This window comes from Erpetoichthys calabaricus, chromosome 15 (assembly GCF_900747795.2).
Source record: "Erpetoichthys calabaricus chromosome 15, fErpCal1.3, whole genome shotgun sequence".
Lineage (NCBI taxonomy): Eukaryota > Metazoa > Chordata > Cladistia > Polypteriformes > Polypteridae > Erpetoichthys > Erpetoichthys calabaricus.
This window is the reverse complement of record NC_041408.2, coordinates 101,934,018-101,958,697: the sequence shown is the minus strand read 5'-3', so window position 1 is coordinate 101,958,697 and position 24,680 is coordinate 101,934,018. Positions and strand designations below refer to the sequence as shown.

General features: G+C 37.4%; 1 protein-coding gene across 1 annotated transcript in view; it reads left to right on the top strand.

Moving 5' to 3' along the window:
* Positions 1-24,680, top strand: part of ppp1r21 (protein phosphatase 1, regulatory subunit 21) — a 97,895-nt gene that overhangs the window by 31,194 nt on the left and 42,021 nt on the right. The window contains exons 5-13 of the mRNA XM_028820198.2: positions 4,092-4,256; positions 7,201-7,259; positions 15,089-15,183; positions 16,977-17,029; positions 18,086-18,235; positions 18,333-18,434; positions 18,517-18,605; positions 21,215-21,351; positions 23,131-23,223. Of these exons, the coding sequence (XP_028676031.1) occupies positions 4,092-4,256; positions 7,201-7,259; positions 15,089-15,183; positions 16,977-17,029; positions 18,086-18,235; positions 18,333-18,434; positions 18,517-18,605; positions 21,215-21,351; positions 23,131-23,223 (943 nt within the window). The remainder of the gene's footprint in view (positions 1-4,091; positions 4,257-7,200; positions 7,260-15,088; positions 15,184-16,976; positions 17,030-18,085; positions 18,236-18,332; positions 18,435-18,516; positions 18,606-21,214; positions 21,352-23,130; positions 23,224-24,680) is intronic.

Below are 24,680 nucleotides of genomic sequence, written 5' to 3'. Positions count from 1 at the left end.
GGAATGACAAAGAGCGTGATGTATGAATGAGATATAGAATAGTGTGACGGTGTAGATGATGCAAATAGAAATCAAACAATAAAGTGTGTGGCACAGTGTAAAGGTTTATTTGAAAATTTCTTTGTACACGCCGTTTAAGAGTAAAAGGTAATTCCAGCTCAGAACTTGTAAGGTCATTTAAGATGGTTATTGTTGTGATCAGAGTCAAGTTTGTCAGAGCTTAGAAAGAGTTGTGTCTCTCCAGGAAGTAATGGAATGACTTGGGTATTTATGTTTTCCACATTAATATTTTTTGGACATAATATAGTGCGTTGTGTTAAAAGGGGCATTTGGTCTAATGAGATTGCTGTTCCAAATGTCTCTGTAACTAAGTCGTCGCAGATAAAGGCTTGAGGAATTGTAATAATATGTGGCTGAAGTCCATCTGTATTGGTGAGTGTACCATCTCTCAGTTGTAATAAGCAATTGTTATGATCTGGTTCTGGACATCGTATCTTTTTTACTAACTGTATCTTTTGAAAGTAATGCCAATTGTCTGCGTATTTTAAGGTGCACTGAACAATAGCTGAGTGCATGGCATCTGGAAGAATAGCTAATCACTGTCTAAAATCTCCTCCTCATAAAAGTACCTTTCCTCCAAATCGAATATTATTATTTATAAACGTTTGTAGAAGTTTATGAATGGTGTTGAGTAAGTGACTTCATGTCATTGAACATTCATCAATAAACAACATTTTTTCAAGACGGATGTCACGTGCAGTGCCACCGTTAATGTTCATAGTGGATACCGATTTGTAGGATCTAATGCAGTTGATAAAGATTTAACTTTCAGGTACATCGTCAGTTATAAGCTTCTGTAGATATTCAGTATATGAATGTAAAGAAGGCAGTCTAATTTGACCCTTTTGACAACAACGTGTAAATGTATAACTTGTATTGCCAGTTGTTTCTTCAGGGAAGTGAACTGAATGACAATGATTGCAAATGACATTCATTAATCCGAATGAATTTTCCTGGTGTATGTTTTCCTTGTGCCGTTTGAGAGGCGCGTTGTTGCATGTGTAGTATTTGGGACGTGTTGTTATGGAGCTGTAATCGATTTGCCTGTGCTGTGTGAGAAGCCCGTTGTAGCCTTCGCTGCCATTAACGTATGTCTGAGACGGGAGGTGTTTCGTTTTGAATCCGTGCCTGTTGCGATGCAACACTTTGATTGATAGATTGCGTAATGTGGATCTAGGATGTAGATTTGTGCATATTTGCGTTGTTGATTTGTTTCAGGGTGCACTGTTCCAATGCGATGCAGTATTTGTGCACATATGCGAAAGCAGTATGGTCCATTGCCTTTTGGTGGCCTGATATTTACTCCGGTATATGCAAAAGCAAATGAACTATTGTAGGATCTAATGCAGTTCATAAAGTTTTTACTTTTAGGTACATCGTTAGTTAGAAGCTTTAGTTGAGCTTTGCGTTTTTGGAGTCGAGACATTTTTTCTTATGGATGTGTGGGGGGGATCGTTGTTGCGCGAGCGTTTTGTTTCTTTTTGTGTTCCTGTGTCTTGTTTGAATCCCCCTCTTTGTGTGTGTCCCGTCCCTTGCTTGTAGGGTCTGTGGGGTGGTTTTGTGTTCTTTTTTTTGGTCTTCCATGGGCTTGTTGAATCCCCCTCTTGGTGTGTGTCCCGTCCCGTCCCGTGCCTGTAGGGTGGGGGGGGGGGGGTATGGTCGTGCCTTGCTATTGTGCGCTCGTCTGTTCTTTTTTTTTTGGTGTGTTTAGTTTCGTGTGCAATGTGTTTCGTGCTTTCCCCTCGTTTGAGTACTCTTTAATGTTTTTTTTCCTTATTTTGGTGCTTGTTGGGCCTCATTTTTGTGACTCCTTTCTGTATGTGCTCACTCCTGTTTTCTGTGCTCTTGTCGGACTCTTTTTGCGCCTGCGTCTCTCGCGGACCCTCATCCGCCTCTCTCGCCCTCTTTTGTCCGCCTTTCTCGGGTCCTCAGCCGACTCTCGCGGACTGTTTGTTGCGCCGGCTCAGTACGTCTTTTTGCAGCTACGGCCCATGGCCGGATGTGCCTGCGTCCATCATCCGGTTTAGCGTTCTCGGTTAGTAATATGGATAATGATGTTAATGTTGTTTATATTGTTTATATTGTAAGTGCATCTATGTGTGTATATGTATGTATGTATGTATGTGTGTATATATATATATATATATATATATATATATATATATATATATAAAAAATATATGTGTATATGTATATATAATATATCTGTATATGTGTGTATATGTGTGTGTATATGTATATATATATATGACAGCAACACTCATAACAATGACAACACAATTACATTGACAATCATGTTACGTTATTTTTTAAATGTTTCCTTTACTTTTTCATAACCTCTTTAACACACTACTTCTCCGCTGCGAAGCGCGGGTATTTTGCTAGTTATAAATATATGTGTTTCTTGATTTTTAATGGTCTAGTTTCTACTTTGCTCAACTGTATGGAGTGTTTGGCTACCTGAGGGTCCATGACTTTTAATTTAGTTTCTAGTTTTCATTTATTTGTTGCTGTCATGTCAGCTCTTGTTTTCTATCCGCCCCCATGTACTATCATTTTTTATTTACATTTGTTGACACTTCAGAATGTGTTTTCTGCTATGAATTCTATTGTCTTGTACTATATGGAACTATCTGCAGCTAATCATTGGCAAGAACAGAGGAGATGATGGTGCCCCTCATTGGGCCCTTCTACCTTCTGTTACTTTTTGATGGAGAGCTTGTAGAGATGGTGTTGTCTTAAATGTACCTGGGAGTGCAAATGGACAACAGGCTAGAGTAGATTAGCAACACTGAGACCATAACTGAAGGTTAAGAGTTATAATGGGTGCAGTCTTCTGTGCAGTGATCTGTTGGCTCCAGAAAACTGGAAAAGGTAAGACTCTTATGTCAGTGGCCATTATACTCTGTACTGGGTTTCCCTACCACAAAGGGATGATGATCTGTTCATCTCTGAAGAGTATTAAGTTGTTGCTTCTGGCTGAAGTCTTTTTTTCCCTTCACTTGCAGTGTTCTGTATTGTTATTTCCAGTTTTGTTTTTTTTTATCAGTATATTTTATTTGACATCTTAATTTATTTATTAACTGTTAAAAGGCTTTGTGATGATGTTCTCAGTGAAGAATGTCATATAAATAAAGATTGATTGGATATTTTGATTTTATTAAGTTATCCTATACTTCAAAATTGCTTTTTAAAAATCTTGTCTTTTATTTTTTCATTGGTCACTGAGCATCCACTTTAGATATGTCCTGTTGAATGCTATACCCTTAATTTTCTTGTAAAGACATGTAAGAGTCAGCAATTTATGGTTTCATTGATCAATAAATATTGTGTAAATTCTTAATTCTTATTTTAGAAGATTTCCTTCCTGTTATTTCATGTATTTTTTTTTAGTCAGGCTCTCTTATTGATGTTGTTTACTATATTTACATTAGCTTGCTCTAAATTCCAGTCACATGCTTTAAACTTGAAAACAAAATTGGTTGCTGGTCAGAAATTTTTGTAGCGCACTGTGAAGGTTATTCTTTTTAACATGTCAAAAATACAATTAGCTTTAACTAACTAAATATTCTCAAACCTCCTCAGTCAAATTCAGCATTGTGTATGTTTGCTATAGCCTTTCACAACAACACTCGGCACAAGGCAGGGACAAGCCCTGAACAATGTGCCAGTCTATCACAGGGGCTTACTGAACCTGAGGCTAATGTAGAGTTGATGGTTAATCTAACCAACACACCTACATAGACATGGGAAAAATGTGCAAACTTTACTTAAAATTAATCTTGAACTGTAGAAATCAATCTTGGTCAAGTCACATTTGTTTTGTACGTTTAATTGTATTAGTTATTGGTAGGTTTTGTTTACGTTTTAATGAAAAACCAATAAAATGTTTACATTTTCATTCTCTTTTTATATATAAAAAGACTTCAAAGGGGATAACACTACTATGAAAATCCCCTAACTCCACAGTTTTTTTTTTTTTTTTGGTAAGGTGTTTTAATTTTTTATTGTTTTTATGTTCTATCTTGTAGTATGCTGAGGCTGATGAAAGCCACAGGCTGCTGGAGAATCAACTGAGAGAAAGGCTAGATGTACTAGAGAAGGAAGCTGCCCAGCATCAAGCCATTGTGGAAGGACTGACCCAGAAGTACATGGAAACTATAGAAAGGCTCCAAAACGATAAAGCTAGACTTGAGGTAACAAAGTTTCAAGTATAAAATTTTAACTTGGCAGTTTTTTAAGCATATCTTTCTATTTTGCACCATTGTAGTTTCAAATTAATCAGTCTTTTCCAATTCTAGTTGTAACTCCTATCTGGATAATGAGACTTGTTGATAATTTTTGGTTACCTACATTATATTCTTAGTAAGTGACCTTAGTGCTGTGTATTAAATAGAGCTAAAGTGATGTACAGGTTTCTTATAACTAGCACATTTTTCAAGATGAAATCTCATCAGACAGTTAGGGGTGTGCGATATTGGCAAAAAATTATATCTTGATATTTTCTGTGACTTTGCTAATGATAATTAGATGATATTTTGCATCCTTTAAAACATGTATCCAAAAGTCTTATTGGTCTAGCTTGATCTAGTTAATAGGATATTAATTATAGCTTACTAACAAGATTAATAGAAACAACAGATAAGGAAAACAGGTTTTATTTTTTTACTTAAAACTGAAGCAAAATAACACAAAAACATTAAAATTACCAGTCAGTGTATTACTGAGATCAAACAGTGCAAGTATGAGTAAACCATTTCAAAGTGATTGTCCATTTCATGTCCATTTTAAAGGATTTACATAAACAGTTGTGCTCAGACCAACAAAACTATTACATTGAGAGCGTTTTACTTACCCTTCATGTAAATAAGATGTGAATCCAATGGGAATAAAATGCTCATTATAATTGAAACACAGGGCATGAAGATTACATTGTGAATAAACATAAACTGCTCTGCTGTAAGTTGAATTATTCAGCAAAAACAAAAATCTAACCTACTGTACTATTGTGCGAAAATCCAAAGTTCTGTCAAGCACTGTACTCGAAAAAAACTATAGCATTTGTGAACAGGTGCTGTCATATACTGCACAATGATACCAAAAAAAAAAAACAAACCTATAACATTTTAAAATAAATTACTAACCTCAAATTTTGTCAAATATTGCACAAAGGTATCAGATCCAATAAAACAATTGTAGAATTCTACTGAGGAAACTTCAAGTTGTGTGACAGAAGCACCAGTAGGTCCACAGCATCTGGCTTCAGAGCAGTAAGGTTACATGTTACAACATTTCCTTCGGTGCTGAAAGCCCTCTCATGAGAGCTGCTTGAGGCTGGGATGCACAGGTATTTTTTTTTTTTTTGCAAGTTTCCCCAATTTGAAGAAACATACTTCATGTGTTTTTTTTCACCACTCAAGTGGATTTACATCACTTTCCACCTCATGTATTATCAAGGTGCTCTTGATCTCGTCTTCAATGGCAGTATGCAGACAGTCACCTTTTCTGAACTCCTGTGTTTTTTTTTTGTTTTTGTTTTTTTAATAGCTGCTAAGATGTTTTTTTTTCTTGATTGCTCCCTCCCTTTTGTATCACAGTGGACGAGGAGGCAGGTATCTGTACAAGTGTTTTAAATAATGAAATAAAAAAATGTGCTTTGGAATCCAGGACACTGCAACCAAGACGGCTTGCAAAATAAATCTGATAGGCAAATACTTCTTACAGAAATAAAAATAGTCTGTTTGAAAGAATTATGTAATTTGTTCAAACAGATTTTTTTTTTTTTAGGCCTGACACCACAGGGCTCTGTACTAAATCTGTTTCACTTTGTAGATGGTGAAACAAGTTAGATGTCAAGTTGTCTTTAATGTTAAATGATTTCTGACATAGTTTGCAGATTACCATCTTTTAAGCAGCATCATTGTTTTCAAAACCAAACAACCTCCACGCGAAGTGAGGATCATCCACGTCTTGCCATTAGATCTTAACGATGTAGACTGCGAGACTGTTTATCCTCTGACACTATTTGCTCACTCAGTTTTAGGCAGCTATGCTGGCTTCACTTGTGATGTGCTGACCATGTACACACGAGCAGTGGTCTATCTTGTAAGGTTACATGAGACAGTGAGTACATAGACTATGAAGGTGTGTGTTTTTTTTTTTTTGTTTGTTTTTTGCAAAGTGAGTGACATACTCGATAATTTCTGCTCGCACATCATTAAAACAACAATTAAGATATTATCATAGTTGATGCATATCGCACACTCCTATCAGACAGTTACAAGGTTATGCTCTCGCAGGTATCCTATTAATAAATAATCATTCATGAAGATGGCACAAATGAGTTGTTAAAAAAATAATCCTTAACTATTTGCCTATTCAAATCAGAAAGCAAGAATTTTGATTATTATGTCTGGGTTAGCCACAACTCGTGTCTTAAATGCCTGAGCATTTATTAAATGAAAGACTTGAAGCATTTTTAAATTGCATTTGTAGGTTTTTGTGTTTTGTTTGACTAATTAGTTTCAGACAGTTTCTAATGAACAATATAGCTACAGGGCTTTAAAGGGCATTTTTACACATCTCTTTTACAGAGCTGATATCATAACACAGATCTGTGTACTGGTTGTGGGATACTTTTGCATAACTTTCAGTTACAGATTGATTTACAGTATCAACTGAAAATATCCCCGTCAGGGTCAATTTCTTTATGAAAGAAACCTAAGATAGGGATAAGGGAAGATAAACGTGAGGGTTTTAATTATTACAAGCATTGGTTGTAAGGCACCTTTTTCGTGATCTTGTGTCACTTGCTTCAGTTTCAGACTGTTTCAGTTCATTGTTAGAAGCAGTATTATGACAATGCAGTTTAAAAGCTGCCAGCTTATTAAAATATAACTTCCTATCATTTGAAGTCTTCCTGTTTTGTAACTTGGCTTCCAAAAATATTTTTTGCTGTTACACATTGGACAAAGCTGCAAATGAGAGTTATCTGTTTTGAATGTTAAGTGTGATATTCCAAAAATGTTATTAAATGGTATGGTTTAACACAGCAAAATACAATCAGTTTATTTTCTTTGTGTTCCACAAAATGGACCAAGAACATTTTAACCACTTAGCAGTCATGTCTTATATTTTTAGGTAAAATGCCAGGCATTGGAAAGAGAGGCTAAGGACTGCAGGTTCAGAACGGAAGAATGGTAATAAATTATTTTGATACTGATTATTTAAGTCAGAAACCAAAAACAGAAAAAGGCAATCAATATCATATGAACAGACATCAAACAACAGGTTAAATATATATTAGATATAAAGTACATGTTAATAGGATCAAAATTGACACTGAAAAAATAAGTGTCTCTGAGCCAAAGCTTTAATATTGTGGGTGGATAACATACTTTATAAGATATTTTAGCATGGGAAATGCCACCATTAATTGGTGATTAATAAAGCAGTCAGGATGGCCAAACCAAGTTCTAAAGTTAAATCAGTCAGTACATAATCAGTTTATTTCTTTTCTTTCTTTTTTCATCGGTACTTTGTTAAGAATTTGTGGCTTAAATAACTGCTACCTGATTGCTGATCATTTTTAAGTAGAGAAAAGCAGTTAAACATCTTTAATAATTTTTTTGATGCAGGCTCTTCTAAAATTAAGAGTATGTGTGGACACCATGCAGCCTGTATCATTGAAGAAATCTCTGCTCCCCAGTCTTACTAGTTGCTGCCACAAAAAACTATAAGTGAAATAGTAAAATGTATCACTGTCAACATTTGCAATGCTTTCTATGTTCTATGATGAATAAAATATGGGTTTATGAGATTTGTAAAAAAAACAGAATGCAATGATTTACATTTTACACAGTGTCCCTGGAATTGGGGGAGTAGAATAAAAATACAAAAAATAAAAAATACCCCAAGAAAACCCTGAGCAAATAAAATAATTTGTTATCCAAAAAGAAATCATCTTAATCACCTGGCCATTTATAATTGTTTGCCTTATTGTACCAATGACCATATAATTTCAATGAGGGATTTTGGTGGTCACCAGCTTTAAGGAATAGCTAAGACTCGTCATGAAAGATAACCCATCAATCCATTGCACTCCAGGCTGCTGTTAGACATGGCAACATGTTTAAGTGCAGGCATTATAATTTATGCTGTAAATTTAGATACACCTGTACAAGTTGTAGGCATTGTGTCCATGGTGCCATCCAGTAATCCAGTTAGTAGACACATTTATTGGTCATAGAAAACATTAATGCTCTCTGAAATTGGAAAAAATCTAATTCTCTCTTAGAAGTTCTGTACAAAACTTCTTCAAAATTTGGCAGGATCTAATCAATAACATTTTAGAATAAGCATTTAAATTGAGGAAGTGGATTCTCTTCCTTTTTTTATTCTATTTTTTTTTTTATTTATTTATTTTATTTTTTACTTACTTTTCCAACTATTAAAGTTTTATTCTGTTGGCCTAGCTCAGGAGTGGGGGTTGATTTGTTTCAAACCTAGTATTGTAAAACTTGACTTGGTTGTATGCAATGTTGTTTTCTTTTTTTTTCTTTTTTTTTTTGTAATTTATTAAAATCAAACATTAATGCAGGCTTTGGAGTGGCATTTTATGCAGTCATCTCGTGATGCTGTTCCTCAGGGTTGTCTAGATCCTTGCTGACTCTTTCTATAATTGTCATCTTGTTACTGTTGCCTAAGTGCAGTTATCGCATGCCCTGATACATACAAACCGTCTAGTTTCAGAAAGACCCTGAAAGGCAAACACAATAATGTAAATGCAAAACAAAAAACCACCAGACCTGCTTAGGTCATTGTATGTCTGGTAAAGAAAATCTTCAGGAATTCTTGCTATTCTATAATCCCATTCAAGCGTTGTAAGATCACCATGGCCCAACCCTGTTAATTTATTGCTTTTTTTGGATGGCTGTCTGATTTGCAGTCATAAGGGTAACATACATTTGTATACTGCATGTAGCCATGGGCTCACCACCTATGGGAGGGGTCAAGGAGGTCGGGTGCAGTGTGAGTTGGGTGGTGGCCGAAGCTGGGGACCTTGGCGGTCCGATCCTCGGCTACAGAAGCTGGCTCTTGGGACGAGGAATGTCACCTCTCTGAAGGGGAAGGAGCCTGAGCTAGTGCGCGAGGTCGAGAGTTTCCGGCTAAATATAGTCGGACACACCTCGACGCACAGCTTGGACTCTGGAACCAATCAACCAATCTCCTTGAGGGGGGCTGGACTCTCTACCACTCTGGAGTTGCCCCTGGTGAGAGACGCCGAGCGGGTGTGGGCATACTTATTGCCCCCCGACTTGGAGCCTGTACGTTGGGGTTTACCCCGATGGACGAGAGGGTAGCCTCCCTCCGCCTTCAGGTGGGGGGACAGGTCCTAACTTGTTTGTGTGTATGCGCCGAACAGCAGTTTGGAGTACCCACCCTTTTTGGAGTCCCTGGAGGGGGTGCTAGTGGGCATACCTTCTGGGCACTCCCTCGTTCTGCTGGGAGACTTCAATGCTCAAGTGGGCAATTACAGTGAGACCTGGAAGGGCGTGATTGGGAGGAATGCCCCCCCCCTCCCCCAATCTGAACCCGAGCGGTGTTTTGTTATTGGACTTCTGTGCTCGTCACAGATTGTCCATAACGAACACCATGTTCAAGCATAGGGGTGTTCATATGTGCACTTGGCACAGGACACCCTAGGCCTCAGTTCGATGATCAACTTTGTGGTCGTGTCGTCGGACCTGCGGCCACATGTCTTGGACACTCAGGTGAAGAGAGGGGCGGAGCTGTCAATTGATCACCACCTGGTGGTGAGTTGGCTTCGATGGTGGGGGAGGATGCCAGTCAGGCCTGGTAGGCCCAAACGTGTTGTGAGGGTCTGCTGGGAACGTCTGGCAGAGTCCCCTGTCAGAAGTAGCTTCAACTCCCACCTCCGGCAGAACTTCAGCCACATCCCGAGGGAGGTGGGGGACATTGAGTCCGAATGGGCCATGTTCCGTGCCTCTATTGTTGAGGCGGCTGACCGGAGCTGTGGCCGTAAGTTGGTCGGTGCCTGTCGTGGCGGCAATCCCTGAACCCGTTGGTGGACACCGGCGGTGAGGGATGCCGTCAAGCTGAAGGAGTCCTACAGGACCCTTTTGTCCTGTGGGACGCTGGAGGCAGCTGATCGGTACTGGCAGGCCAAGCGGAATGCGGCTTCGGTGGTTGCTGAGGCAAAAACTTGGGCATGGAAGGAGTTTGGGGAGGCCATGGACAACGACTTTCGAGCGGCTTTGAGGAGATTGTGGTCCACCATCCGGCGTCTCAGGTGGGGGAAGCAGTGCAGTGTCGACACTGTATATGGTGGGGGATGGTGCGCTGCTGACCTCGACTCGGGACGTTGTGGGTCGGTGGGGGGAGTACTTCGAAAACCTCCTCAATCCCACTAACATGGCTTTCAATGAGGAAGCAGAGCCCTCGGAGGTGGGCTCCCCCATCTCTGGGACTGAGGTCACCGAGGTAGTCAAAAAACTCCTTGGTGGCAGGGCCCCGGGGGTGGATGAGATACGCCCGGAGTTCCTCAAGGCTCTGGATGTTGTAGGACTGTCTTGGTTGATATGCTTGTGCAACATCTCATTGACATCAGGGACAGTGCCTCTGGATTGGCAGACCGGGGTGGTGGTCCCCCTCTTTAAGAAGGGGGACCAGAGGGTGTGTTCCAACTACAGAGGGATCACACTCCTCAGCCTCCCTCGGGGGTCCTGGAGAGGAGGCTTCGTCAGATAGTCGATCCTCGGATTCAGGAGGAACAGTGTGGTTTTCATCCTGGTCGCGGAACAGTGGACCAGCTCTACACCCGTAGCAGGGTCCTGGAGGGTGCATGGGAGTTTGCCCAACCAGTCTACATGTGTTTTGTGGACTTGGAAAAGACATTCGACCGTGTCCCTCATGGAATCCTGTGGGGGGTACTCCGAGAGTATGGGGTACCGGACCCCCTGATAAGGGCTGTTCGGTTCCTGTACAACCGGTGTCAAGAGCTTGGTCTGCATTGCTGGCAGTAAGTCAAACCCGTTTCCAGTGAGAGTTGGACTTCGCCAGGGCTGCCCTTTGTCACTGATTCTGTTCATAACTTTTATGGACAGAATTTCTAGGCGCAGCCAGGGCATTGAGGGGGTCTGGTTTGGTGGACTCAGGATTGGGTCACTGCTTTTTGCAAGTGATGTTGTCCTGTTTGCTTCGTCAGGCCGTGATCTTCAGCTCTCTCTGGATCGGTTCGCAGCTGAGTGTGAAGCTGCTGGGATGGGAATCAGCACCTCCAAATCCAAGACCATGGTCCTCAGCCGGAAAAGGATGGAGTGCCCTCTCAGGGTAGGGAGCGAGATCCTGCCCCAAGTGGAGGAGTTCAAGTATCTTGGGATCTTGTTCATGAGTGAGGGAAGAATGGAGCGTGAGATCGACAGGCGGATCGGTGCGGCATCCGCACTGATGCGGGCTCTGCATCGGTCTGTCGTGGTGAAAAAGGAGCTGAGCCAAAAGGCAAAGCTCTCAATTTACCAGTCGATCTATGTTCCTATCCTCACCTATGGTCATGAGCTATGGGTAGTGACCGAAAGAACGAGATCGCGAATACAAGCGGCTGAAACGAGTTTCCTCCGCAGGGTGTCTGGGCTTTCCCTTAAAGATAGGGTGAGAAGCTCAGTAATCTGGGAGGGGCTCAGAGTAGAACCGCTGCTCCTCCGCATCGAGAGGAGTCAGATGAGGTGGCTCGGGCAACTGATCAGGATGCCTCCTGGACGCCTCCCTGGTGAGGTGTTCTGGGCACATCTAACCGGGAGGAGGCCCCAGGGAAGACCCAGGACATGCTGGAGGGACTATGTCTCTCAGCTGGCCTGGGAATGCCTTGGGATTCTCCCGGAAGAGCTAGAAGAAGTGGCCGGGGAGAGGGAAGTCTGGGTATCTCTGCTCAAGCTGCTGCCCCTGCGACCTGATCTCGAATAAGCGGAAGAGGATGGATGGATGGATGTAGCCATGCTAACCTACCATTCCAGTGAAATTTGGGCTACCCCATCTCCAAAAAGTTTCTCTTTTTTCACAACATGTATTTCTTCTTCCACTGGAACTAATTTCTTTATTTTTTTAAGTTATATTATACAAGGTGTTACATAACAAGAAATTGTCATTGCTGAAACTATGTCAGGCCTATTCAAATGACGGCCCATGGATCACATGCGGCCCAGAAGCAACTTCTGAATGGCCAGCCCGTGGTCCCGCCAGGGCTCCAGACTTCAACTAAAATGATCACAAATGCGACCAAAAATAGGTATGAATAAAATCATTTCTACTTAGTTTGCCAGTGGCAAGTTAAGTCATTGAAACTTTAAAGTAGTATATTGTAACAGATGCAAAAGGCTTTTATATATATATATATATATATATATATATATATAATTTAGCGTATGTGCCGTTAACATATGTGTCAGTATGGGCTCCCCTTGCATATCCCTGAGCTGCATGAAGGTTGGTTTATATCCCGCACTGGGTGTGAGGGAGTCACAGTGTAAATGACATCAGAGTTGGAGACGCGTGTGGGCAAATATTTGTAAGTACACAGCGCTGCTGAGGGGACGGCCGAATTTCAACTAGACGCTGGATATAATGCATCCAGTCATCTAAACAAAAGGTAAGCATGTAAAACATTTGAAATTCCTCTGCTCATCATATATGTCCTCTGTTACCAAGATCTCTTTGCCCCGTGGAATTCAGTTGTCCCTTCTGACTTCGTGCAGACACACTAAGGTGTGATTGTCACCGATCTCGTTGTGTTTGCGCATCTTTGCATGCCGTTTGTCTTTTGATTTAACACGTACTCCATGCAAAATACTGGCCTGTCCGTCAGTAAACATGTGCGAGCAGTTGCCTGCCCACTGTTTCATCATACACAGCGATGTGATGAAGTCTGCGTTTTAAGGTTGAAAGTGTATTATTGTCATTTTACCAGGGTGATTCTGTGATTGACAGCAGACAGTAAACGTTAAAATGGTATCAAAAAATTGCACTTCATTAGTTTTTCTAATTCTTCATGGGAACTCATCAAAAAGAACCATGGAAAATTATATAGTAAAAATAATAATTATAATTATTGGTTCATTATTTGACATCCAACAATTCTGTAAAGTAAATGTACTAATCTACGTTCACTCCATACGTGCAGCCTTGCTCTTAAACGTTTACTCAGGTAGTTTTTTTCTGTTGGGGAAAAAAAATTCAACAGGAAAGGCGTTGTGGAACTCAAATTTAAACTCTGTCATATCAGTGATTAGAAACGTGTGAATGAAATAGTTAAGTTCCATGAAAAAAAAAAAAATCCCATGCCTGTCATGACCACCCCTTTAAATTGTGGGAGGGTCTCATATTTCAAAAGGGAAACAAATGTAATTGCTAATACTGTGCACTTTTTTATTTTTATGCAATTTGAGATGTGCCTGGGTCAGGTGTGAGCAAAATGTTTGTTTTTTTTTTTTTCTTTTTTCAAAAGTAGGGAAAAAAGTATTGCTACTACTTCAGATTCTGTTCAGTTATAGCTTTTGTTGTTGTTTTTTTAATACATTTTTGATGTGCCTGTGTCAGATGTTTAAAAGGGAAGCAATGAATAAACATTGCTTGTTTTTTAAATACATTCATTTGTGTTAAAATTTAAAATTTGTCATTACCTGCTGGCTTACCGCCTGATGAAAATTTCTGGCCCAGCTAAATTTCTTGGTGTGAAAATCTGGCACAACTGAAATTGTGATTGAATAGCCCTACTATAGGCTGTTGTTATTACCTAATTTGTTCAATATTTACTCTTTTCTAACTAACTAATTAAATGAAAGTCTCCATTATCCCAAATTATCTTCTCTTAATTTGCATTGTTATCTATCCTGGTATCTAAATTTATAATAGTGAGCCAATTCTTTATGTTTTAGAAATCACAGCAGAATAAATGGCGTTGCTGTTTGTAATAGATGCATTTTACAACCAAAACAGAGTACAGTCATGACTTGTTTACAACATCCTTACTAATGACGTCACCCTGAAACAACAGGGTTTCCATCGAAATACAATAAATGATATCAAATAGAATAAAAAAGCCATTGTAAGTGGTCTTATTACACAGTATTCATATGGTTAATAATGTATTATTACTGTATTTCACTAATTATTAATTTATATGATGTATGTATTATGCTAATGTGAGGTTAAGTTAATTAGCTTAGGGTAGGTTATGTCAGGTCCGGTGTATACTTGACTTGTGGCGAAAATGACACACAGGTGACGTCTCGGTGTACTGCTGAGAATGGAAAGCAGCGATGCAGGTGCGGCAACTTGTATCTAAAGTCAACATGGCAAAAATGACATTGGCCCAGAGGTATACCCCTGTGTGTTGCTTGGCGATTGGCTAGGTTTTTTCAGTGCGCTGCACACAGAATGCAGAATTGGCTGGCACCTGTTTTCAATTTAAGCATGTCGAAAATAACATCGGAAACAGGCACATGCCTGCCACCTGGATATATGTCAATGCACTTAATAACAAAATTCAACTAACGACACACTGGCTGTCATTAAGCGAGAGATGACAGTAATTTTTCTGCAGTACTTTTGCTCCTATTATTATCCCTATTATTTTTTATCCTGTGGTTCATCTCATTTTCAAAATGCTTAATGCAGAAAATGGTTTTAAAAGCTGGTAGAGGTATCTTTTAAATTTTAACACTGGGTTTCAGAAATGATGTATCTTGAATATCAACATTTATAGCAAATTATTTATTGATGAGCTCTCCACAAGTATTGAAGTTTAAACATTTTATGGTGATGTATGCTGTATCGGAATGGAAAGCACTGTTAAATCTGTTATAGTCAAGTGGTTTTGAAAATGATATATTATACATATATGATACTTCTGGAATGTTGATTGGGTGAAGTGAAGAAAGTATATGCAATATTTATTACCAGAAAATTGTATTTCTTTGACATTTCCAACGTTCTTATGAAATCTCATCTACAGCCAGCAACAGTTGAAAAAATTCCACATTGACCTGAGTAGCCGATTAGAGCAGGCGACAAGCATCATTCAAGAGAAAGTTCCCTTTAATGACACAGGCAAGTAAAGTGATTTGAATGTGCACGTCAAGTATATCAGCAAAGAAAGGCCATGAAATTGAAACTTAACATTTAAGGGAATTTTTGCTTATTCTCTCTGATTATAAATGAGTTAAGATTGCATGGTGAACCATCTATGCTATCTCACAGTAGATGTAGGTCATGTGGATCTAGGTCTGTGCATTATACTTTTACTACATCTTCATGTGTTTTATATATTTGTTTTGCAATTGGACTGTCTGGTCAGTTTAACAGAAATAGTTTGTAAAAAAAAAAAAAAAAAAAAAAATATACAACTTCTACAGTACTGTGCAAAAGCCTTGGGCACTATAAATAGTTCACAAAAATATTTGTCTTAGGCAGTTATTTTATGTCTTCTGGATTAGTGTTTCAGTGGAAAAAGAGTGTGTGTTAGATATTTGAATGACTTTAAAGAATGAAACTAACATATTAATAGACCACTTTTCAGTTCAATAAACATGAGATATTTGTAGACCTACAGTCCAGTGCTAGATTAAGCAGATATAACAAACAGGTGCTAATGACCATTAAGATAATGTGTACATTGAACCAAAGCGATAACCGAAACAAGCAGCTAGTCTAGAGGTAATCAAACTGGGCATGGGACAACCATGTTAAACAAGGCGAGGTTGCACCAGGTGTGGAGGTTTAAACTGCAAATCTTACACCATAACAAAAGTGATCATAGTTGAAAGACACAAGGTGGTCATCCTGCATAATCAAGATCTCTCTCAAGCAAAAGCACAAATAAATGGGCAAGATGGAGGACTGGGATGTGAGCGATTAACCGTGGAAACTAAGTGCAGCAAATGAAAAAATATCTATCCTACTTCTTTTTGAAATTGGTAGATGTCCAGCACAATTATCAATCATAGTACTGGCAGAAACCACTGTAATAACAGTGTAGCCACCTAGAGTCCAGAGAAGTCTTATTATTTGTGGCCTTCATGGAACAGCTGTGACCAAGAATCTGTTCTTCCGAGGTGGAAATAAAGCCAAAACAAAAAGAATTTAAAAGTCTTGGCTCTCACAGAGGGATGTTTGTCTACTGAAAGGCTGGAGAACAGTACATAGATGAATGTCTGTAGACAACAGTGAAGCACAGCTGAGGTTTTTTGCAGGTATGATGGTGCATTTCCACAAATGGAGTTAGTATTTTACAGAAAATTGAATAAAAATTATCCATCACGCAGTACCACCAAGGTAGGCGCCTAATCTGTCCCAATTTTATTCTGCAGCATGACAATCACCCCAAATACATGGATAGAATCAGAAATAGAGCTATCTGCAGCAAAAATAGGAACAGGTAATCCTGAAATAAACGGATACCTCCCCTGATCTTAATATCATTGAGCCAGTCTGGGAATACTTGCACTGATGTAAGCAAATAAGACAGCCAACGTCTGCAGTGGAGCTTTGGCAAGTTCTCTGAAGGGGCTCTGAACAAAGTATCACACATGTACATTCAGAAACTGCATACAAGTGTACCTACGAGGTTTGCTGCTGTTTTTAAGGCAAAGTGTTGTTCGCACCGAATATTGGTTTAATTTTTTTCTATTTATTGCACTTTCTAGGAAGTTAAAAAGCTAATTGGTTTTAATTGAACTTTTGCTAATAACTAAATCTTCTGACAAGCTTCTGACAATGTAAAAATAGACTACATTACAAAGTTATTATGTGGAAAGTTGCTTCATTATTTTTGTTTACAAAAGCAGTGAAGAGCTTTGTTAACTTTTCTTGACTTCCATTTCATTTTTGTTTTTATATGATAGAAAATGAAGATTATAATACACTGAATGTACCTCCTCATAATCGAAGACATCAGGTTGGTACAGTAGTTTTCATTTATGTAAATATAAATGTCAGACAGGTGTGTTGAGACCTTAGTTACTCAAACCTATTTTATTTTTATCTTGAAGTTCTCTAAGTGACTACCTCTTTATTAGCTTCACTGTCACATAAAATGCTGCCATGCTTGGAGCAGCTAGTCATTTATTAACATTGCTCTTGAGAACCTGTGCTGTCATAACCTTCACCTGGAAATTCTGACGTGGACATTGAGAGTTGCACACTCTTTTAGTATACTTGAATTGGCAGCCATAGAAAGCTTAGTTTAGCACACATATTTAGCTAAAACTGAAACTCCTGGTTGCCTCGAGTGCTTGCAAAATGACGGGACAATGATTCAGTTCTTTATTGCTTTTTAGAAATGTTCTGTTAAATATCTAGGTAAAGTGAAGTTGGCTGCAAGAGTCACTAACACCCATTCATTCATAAGTATGTGTGGTATTCTCTTATTAATGATGAAATACATTTATATTTTAAATTGATAAAGCACTTTAACACGGCAGTTGTTTTTAGAGAAAAAGCCTGGATATTCTACGAAGACACAGTACCAATATTTCCCTATGCAAAGTTTGAAAACACTTGTTCCGAATGGTTCTAGGTAATTACTGCTGACAAAGTGCCTTGCGCCAAGTATTATAACTGAGTGAAGACTTATGCAAGTTCCTAAAATTGATCTTTCTCAATGAAAGTATGCCTGTCTTTGAAGTTACTTTAATGCATTTTAGGGAGCAGAATGTGAACAATACTTAGGAGTGTGAAATAAAAACACATTTATTATTTTTTTCAAATGGTAGGTATATTATTTTGAAATATAACTATTGATATTTATTTTGCTTTTATAAATTAAAGTATGCAAAAATAGCTTAATCTCAAAAAGTATTTAATGGTGTCACAGGTTAATATTTCTTAAAAGCGGTCTCCTGTAGGTTAGTACAGCATTAATGTGTACTTAAAATTATTAAAGATTATGGCCTATAATGTTTTCTTGATTTTATAATTTATTGCTTTATTTATTTATTTGCTGTATATACAGTTGAAAGCTCGGGATGTTGCTGGCCAGGCACTGGTCTTCATTCAAGATCTAGTTGCAGCACTTTTAAATTTCCATTCCTATACAGAACAGCGTGTCCAGATCTTTCCCATTGATTCAGCCATTGATGCAATATCACCTTTAAACCAGAAGGCAAGTCTAATGGGTTTGTTTTTGTATGTATTCTGAAACATTACCTACTAGTCTTACTTAATGTTATTCAAATGTAATGTGCCATTCTATTCTTCAGTTCTCTCAGTACCTTCATGAAAATGCAGCATATGTACGACCTTTGGAGGAAGGCATGCTGCAACTCTTTGAAACAATCACTGACGAGACTGTTACAACATTGGTAAGTATCTGCTTTGCCATTCTTCTGAGCTGAAATTCCATCCTAGTTCATATAACTGTTTTTCATTATTCCCGGCTTTCAGGAAACAACTTCGAAACTTAAGGGACTTTCTGACCATTTCACTTCTTACACTTGCTTTCTTCAAAAGATTCTGCCTTATCATTTAAAAAGGTAAATTGTCTTTCCAAAATTTAATTTATAGGTCCTTAATGTCATTTTATATTTGTATTCTGCTGCTTGATTTATAGTAGCAAAGTTTTGGCAGTTGTGTGTACTTCTGGAATGCAAAAATCACAGTGCTGATGGTTCTAGTACAACTTATGATATTCTTTAACGTTTAATAAATGTCTTTCATTTCAAAGAAGCTATTTTTACTTTTCATCCAATTATGCACACATTTATTTTTTTTTATTGATATTAAATTCTAATATTTGTTTTTATTTTAGTTTGCAAGGGTTTTTGGTGGGACAGGAGGAGACTCCCACTCAAAATTGCTATTTTCAACACAATGACTCATTTTACAGGAGAGAATTATTTTATTAGCACATATGTCTTAGTGTTATGAATTCAGCTAAGAGCGATGGAAAAAGTTTCAGTCTCTTGTTTTGTTAACAGAATTTAATTCACTCACCAGTGACATCTCCAACAAACCATCTGATATGATGTTAATACTCTTTTAATAACCAAAACTACTTGGTTTTGAGAAAGGAATACGAACAGTCCTTCTCCTGTTCTTTCATTTATTTTGTTATTTATAAAAAAGGTAAATGACACATTACTTTTAATCAGTTGATTTTTACCTTATTTAGCATATTTTACAGCAAACACCACCTCCACATAATTCTTCACGAAGTACACAAGATTATATTTAAATCAAAAATTAGCTAAGAAAAATATATAGTAATTCAGGTTCTACCAAAACATACATTTTTCACGAAAACCTTACATCCATCTTTTGTAAATTGTAATTGGTGGGGTTACAAGAAGAGTATGCATTTCTTTCATAATAAGTTTAACTGGACTTAAAAATGTACTTTTATTATTATTCTGTACAAACTACATCTCATTGTTTTTATGATTTACATTTTCTGTCTTAACAGCACTTATACAGCATAGTGTTTTTCTTGATTTTTTTTTTTGGGTTTGAAATATTTGTTAATTAACGTATTGTAGTAAAAATGTAACATAAATAGGCATTTCCTAAACAATTCTTTGAATGAACAGAATATAAATAGTTTTATTTTGACTTTATCACAAACATTTATCTATGTACAGTCTTGATAAAACGTACTTATGTTTTTCATGCTGCAAAATGCAGTGCTTTCGTACTGGATGTTGTGTTCAGTGAGGAAGCAAATATGGTCTGATTAGTAGTTAAAGTGTACAAGTAGCTCATTTAAGTTGTGGTGATTTTACAATTTCATGCAAATACTATTATTTTTAAGTTTATGTGTAAAACAGTTGCTGCTTGGACACAGTTAAAGGTGGGTGAGGATAACTGAGAATATTTTCATATAGAATGTAATGTAAGGACCATGGATTTCACTGCAGTTTATTGCTTATCACTACTTTTACTTAATCACTGCAATACAAATAAAAACTAGCATAACAGAAAAGAATCCTTGTTCATATCTTTTGCACAAAATATGCTGAGAATAATATGTAACTGATCATCATTTCATATGGGGAAATAAAATCTCTGATAGTCTCATTTCTTCCATTTAAATGGCATGGTGGCATACTATTTACTAATTAGAGGCATTCTAATTAATGCTACTTCAGAATTGCTAGTTCACATCCTGGCCTGTGTGCTGCTTGTTTAGAATTTGCATGTTTTTCCCATATCTGTAGTTTTCTTCAGGATCCTCATTTTCTTCCCACATCCCTAGATTGACTCCATCTTTGCACCTACTGCTGCCTGGAGAGGGTTTAGTGCTCTGTAATCCTGAAGTGGATGAATAGGTTAAAAAATGGGTAGATGTGTAGTTGGAGTTCTGTACCTTATTTAGAAACCTGTTTCAAAAAGTTTAACTTTGAAGGCTTTCTGTGAAAGTGAAATTAACCCATTACTAATGATTGAATTACTGATTTAGTGTATATCTGCAAATGCTTTTGCTGTTGTCATATTTTCTGAAATCTACTCTTCCAGAAGGTTTAATTCAGGTGTATTATTGTTACTGACACGTGTTTTTCTGTCTTCAGCTGAAAACAGTAAAAACATAAGTTTCTCTTTTCCTGTCTTGTAATAAATACTCTACATTTGCTAGTGGGAAAATTATGCTCATTTGTAAAACTGCTTTCCTTCTTTTTTTCCTGTTTAAAAATCCCCAAACATGCTCAAATGTTAAACTTTCACCATTTGCAACTCAATCATCTTTTCATGCTGTGTCCTACATAAGCTGTGGTCAAACATTTATCCCTATTATATGTACACTTATGTTAGGTGATCTGTGTATTAGACAGATATCATCACCAATATTATGTAGACAGTCATCTCATTACATGTTTTTTTATTTTGGTTTGAGAGGTTCGAAACTCTTTAATAGCCTTTTTTTTTTTATAGCTGGAAATAAACTGTCCTTTGGTTATGGACACATTCTTTCCATGTAGAGCAAATTTCCTTCTCCCATGTGATCAGTTATAAATTAAATAGATGTATCAGATTAGTACAGAATTGTACAAACCATCGACAGAAATCCTGTGTATTATATTTCTGTTGCACTTGCCATTTTGGACTTAATAAATGATAATGTTTCGTTTTGTTGCTGTGTTGTGTGTAGTTTGGAAGAAGAATGCGACTCCTCACTTTGTACAAAAGCACTGAAGGCAAAAAATATGGAAATATATGGTGATGTAAAGAAGATCTCGTTGGTATTTGAAAAATTACAGAATTATATCAACCTTCTTGCATTACCCAGTGAGTAGCCTCTATACTTTTTATATGTAAAATAGTAGCTTTTAATAAGTATATTATAAAGAATAAATGTGTGTTTAGCCTTGCTTAATGATGAACCCTCTGCCTCCAGACACATTTCACATTTCTCTATCTGACCTCTCAATTTGAATCACAGATAAGTAATGGAATTCAGCCATTCAGAACATACATTATTATCCAGTCTGTGCAAAGTATGGTATTTTTCTTCTTAAAACTGTCCACTTTACCAATCTACCTTGACTAAAATTGGCAAAAATCTATTTTTAATTTGCATGTTCTGTTTCCTGAAGAGATTTAAATGTTGATTGTAAGTCATAATGTCTTGTTAGTAGCGTTATTTATTTAAATGAGTACAGTTGTTTTTGTATGTTCAATTTATTAAAAAAATGTAACAAATAAGTGCAAATTGAGTATTTAAATGACCTGACATTGATTAAAATTCTTGATTTATATTTACAACTACCACATTATAATGATCACATAAATTTGTTTAATTTAATTTGTTTATGGCTGTGCTCATAATACTCATCACTAAAATGCCATTTATTTACAGAAAAACTAGTAAGAGACATGACTGAAACACATTCAATTATTCTACAGAACTGAATCAGAGCACAGGAATTAAACACAAAGCAAAGAATTCAGTACAGCATTTGGGGAATATTTTACAAACTTCTGATCCTTGTCCAAAGAAAGCTGTGGAATATTTAGGCTGATCAGCCTTTCACTATGCAATGTAATACTAGTATGAGTAGTAGTATTATTGTCACACTTACAGAACCAGCACACTGGACAGACATGTGAATAAACTATGCCTGTTTCAAGAAGCAGCCAATATTTAAAATAAGAAATCTTTAAATGTTTGTTTGCAGTTTTACATCTAGTGATTTGAAAAAACTAGAGTATAGGAATAATTTATGGCTCTTTGAAGTGAAATATGTTAATTGTCTCTGCTCCTGCCTAAACAATTAGGGGCCAGAAGTGTAAGAGCCAATCTTAGAAAGTTAAAGCTTTAAGTTAAACTCATATTAGTGTGCAAGTCCTTACTTGACATGATAAACTTCATTTTATGAAACAAAAAACAAAAATCAGCTTACGTGATTTTCAGTTTTTCTTACAGTCATGAAACCTAGAAAACTCTTTGAGAAAAACTTCTGGATATCATTGAGTGAAAATATGAGGAATGAAAGGTCATCAAAGTAGTTTGGGAATTTTAGGTTAACACATTTGAAAGAATTAGTAATATCCAGGCTCAAAATATCAGGTAGTTTTCCAAATGGGATTTGGCAACATATGAATTATATCATCTGGAAGCTGATCAGAAATTATCATCAGCCTGATGACTCCCTTTTTTCCATTCTTCTTTCTTTCCATTCTTCTCTGAGGCCATGTGTCATTCCATATAGTTTTATTTCTACGCCTGAAAGACTCCTCATTTTACATATCCACACAGAGGAGGAGGAGGGGAACACACAGAACTCACAAATAAAATGTAAATGCCCTTTAAAACTATATCATTTTTTTCTCAGGAAAACAGTATCAACCTTTTTATAAATTTAATAGAACTGTTCAAGGCTTTAAAGAGAAGATATTTATATCTGTGTGGTCTCCTGCTGTTCACAGCAAGACACCCTGTCCTATTTTATTTTACTAAAATCTAAAATGGTTTTCTTTCTCCTGTAAATTTCCTTTAAAATGTAAGTAAATTGAAGTAAGGGGTGTCATCCAGACCTAAATAAACAGGTGATTTTTTGCTTTTAGGTACGAAACCTCAAGCTCTTCCTCCTGCAAACTATAATGCAGTGTTCACTCAGTTGGCAGCATGTCTTCATGGGCTCCAAGATGTTACCAAAGGTAAAGATTAAACGTTTACTAAGACAAGATGTTAAAGTTCCTAAATATGCCATGACAACAATTGTAAGTGTAAATGCACTTAATAATTTGATATTTTTAGTTATATTAATTTTTTTTTATTTTTTTTTTGCCATCCTGTTTTTGCTCTTTATAAATATTCTGTAAAGTGAACTTTGTTTTTGCTCTTTTCTAATTGATTTATCAACTTTAACCTAAGGGGCTACTCTTTTGTGAAAAATGATTGAAAAGATTTCAAAATATACAAAAAGGTTGTGATTATTTAAACAGTAATGCACAAGATAGAGTCCAGAGTACTAACAAACAAAAAGAAACGCAACCCTGTTGTCTCTAGTTCTTTCTTTTCTTATTCTTGAACCCTAACAATCAGGTACAGCAACTTACCCACTTTCCCACCTCTCCTGTGTTCTAATGAATTTTCCTGTTTCTGCATGGAGGACACCGCATCGTAAGCTTGTGATTAGTAATGTTGCACATTTGATTATGAATTATTCAAAGGAGTTTTTTTGAAATATTTTGAGGTATTTTAATATATATGGGTTAAAACCACAGACTAGGGGTGAAGACTTACCTTTTTAGATCATTTGTCAAAAGAATGTACTGTACATATTCACAGAACAGGTGGTTAGAACTTTGTTAGCATCACAATGTGAATGTAGAGTTACCTTCATCACATACTAGATCTGCAAAAATGGGTACTGACTGAAAATGTTTCAGGCAGCTAATATCTATGTACCAGCCACCAGCCTATAATAGGCTCAAATATATATATTGTGACAGATAGTGGCTTTGTCCACCTCTTGAACCCTCAGGTACCACTCTGAACACGGGGTAAAAGTATAATAATTATTTATTTTTGATATTATACTGTGCACCAAGCACTCTACACACCAGTCTCATATAAACAATAAACCAATCCTCCTCGCCCAGACACTTTGCCACCCTACCTCCCAGCTCAGCTCAGTGTAGTGGGCTTCTCAGAGTCCTTTTATACACCCTGACCCGGAGGTGTTCCCGTTCAACAGTCCACAGTTCCTTTTCCCTTCCGGGTCAGGGTAAACAGTCCTTTTCTTCAACCCGGGAGCACGTCGTTTCTTCCTGTCACGTGACCATGACGTACTCCCGGGTTATAGGGCACATGCGAGCCTACGAGCCCCCCTACAGCGATGCCTGGTGGCTCCCAAGGTATCCAGCAGGGCTGTGTATAAAAACTACATAGTCCATGAGGCCCTGCTGGAACTCTGGGCATGTCCATGCTGCTGGGAGAGCTCCTCCTGGCGGCCTGGGGGTGAGGGCCGGAGAAATAAGCCGGCAATCCACCACTATATATATATATATATATATATATATATATATATATATATATATATATATATATATATATATGTATGTATATGTACTGAATATATAGGCGTATTTGCTATCCATCCATGCATTAA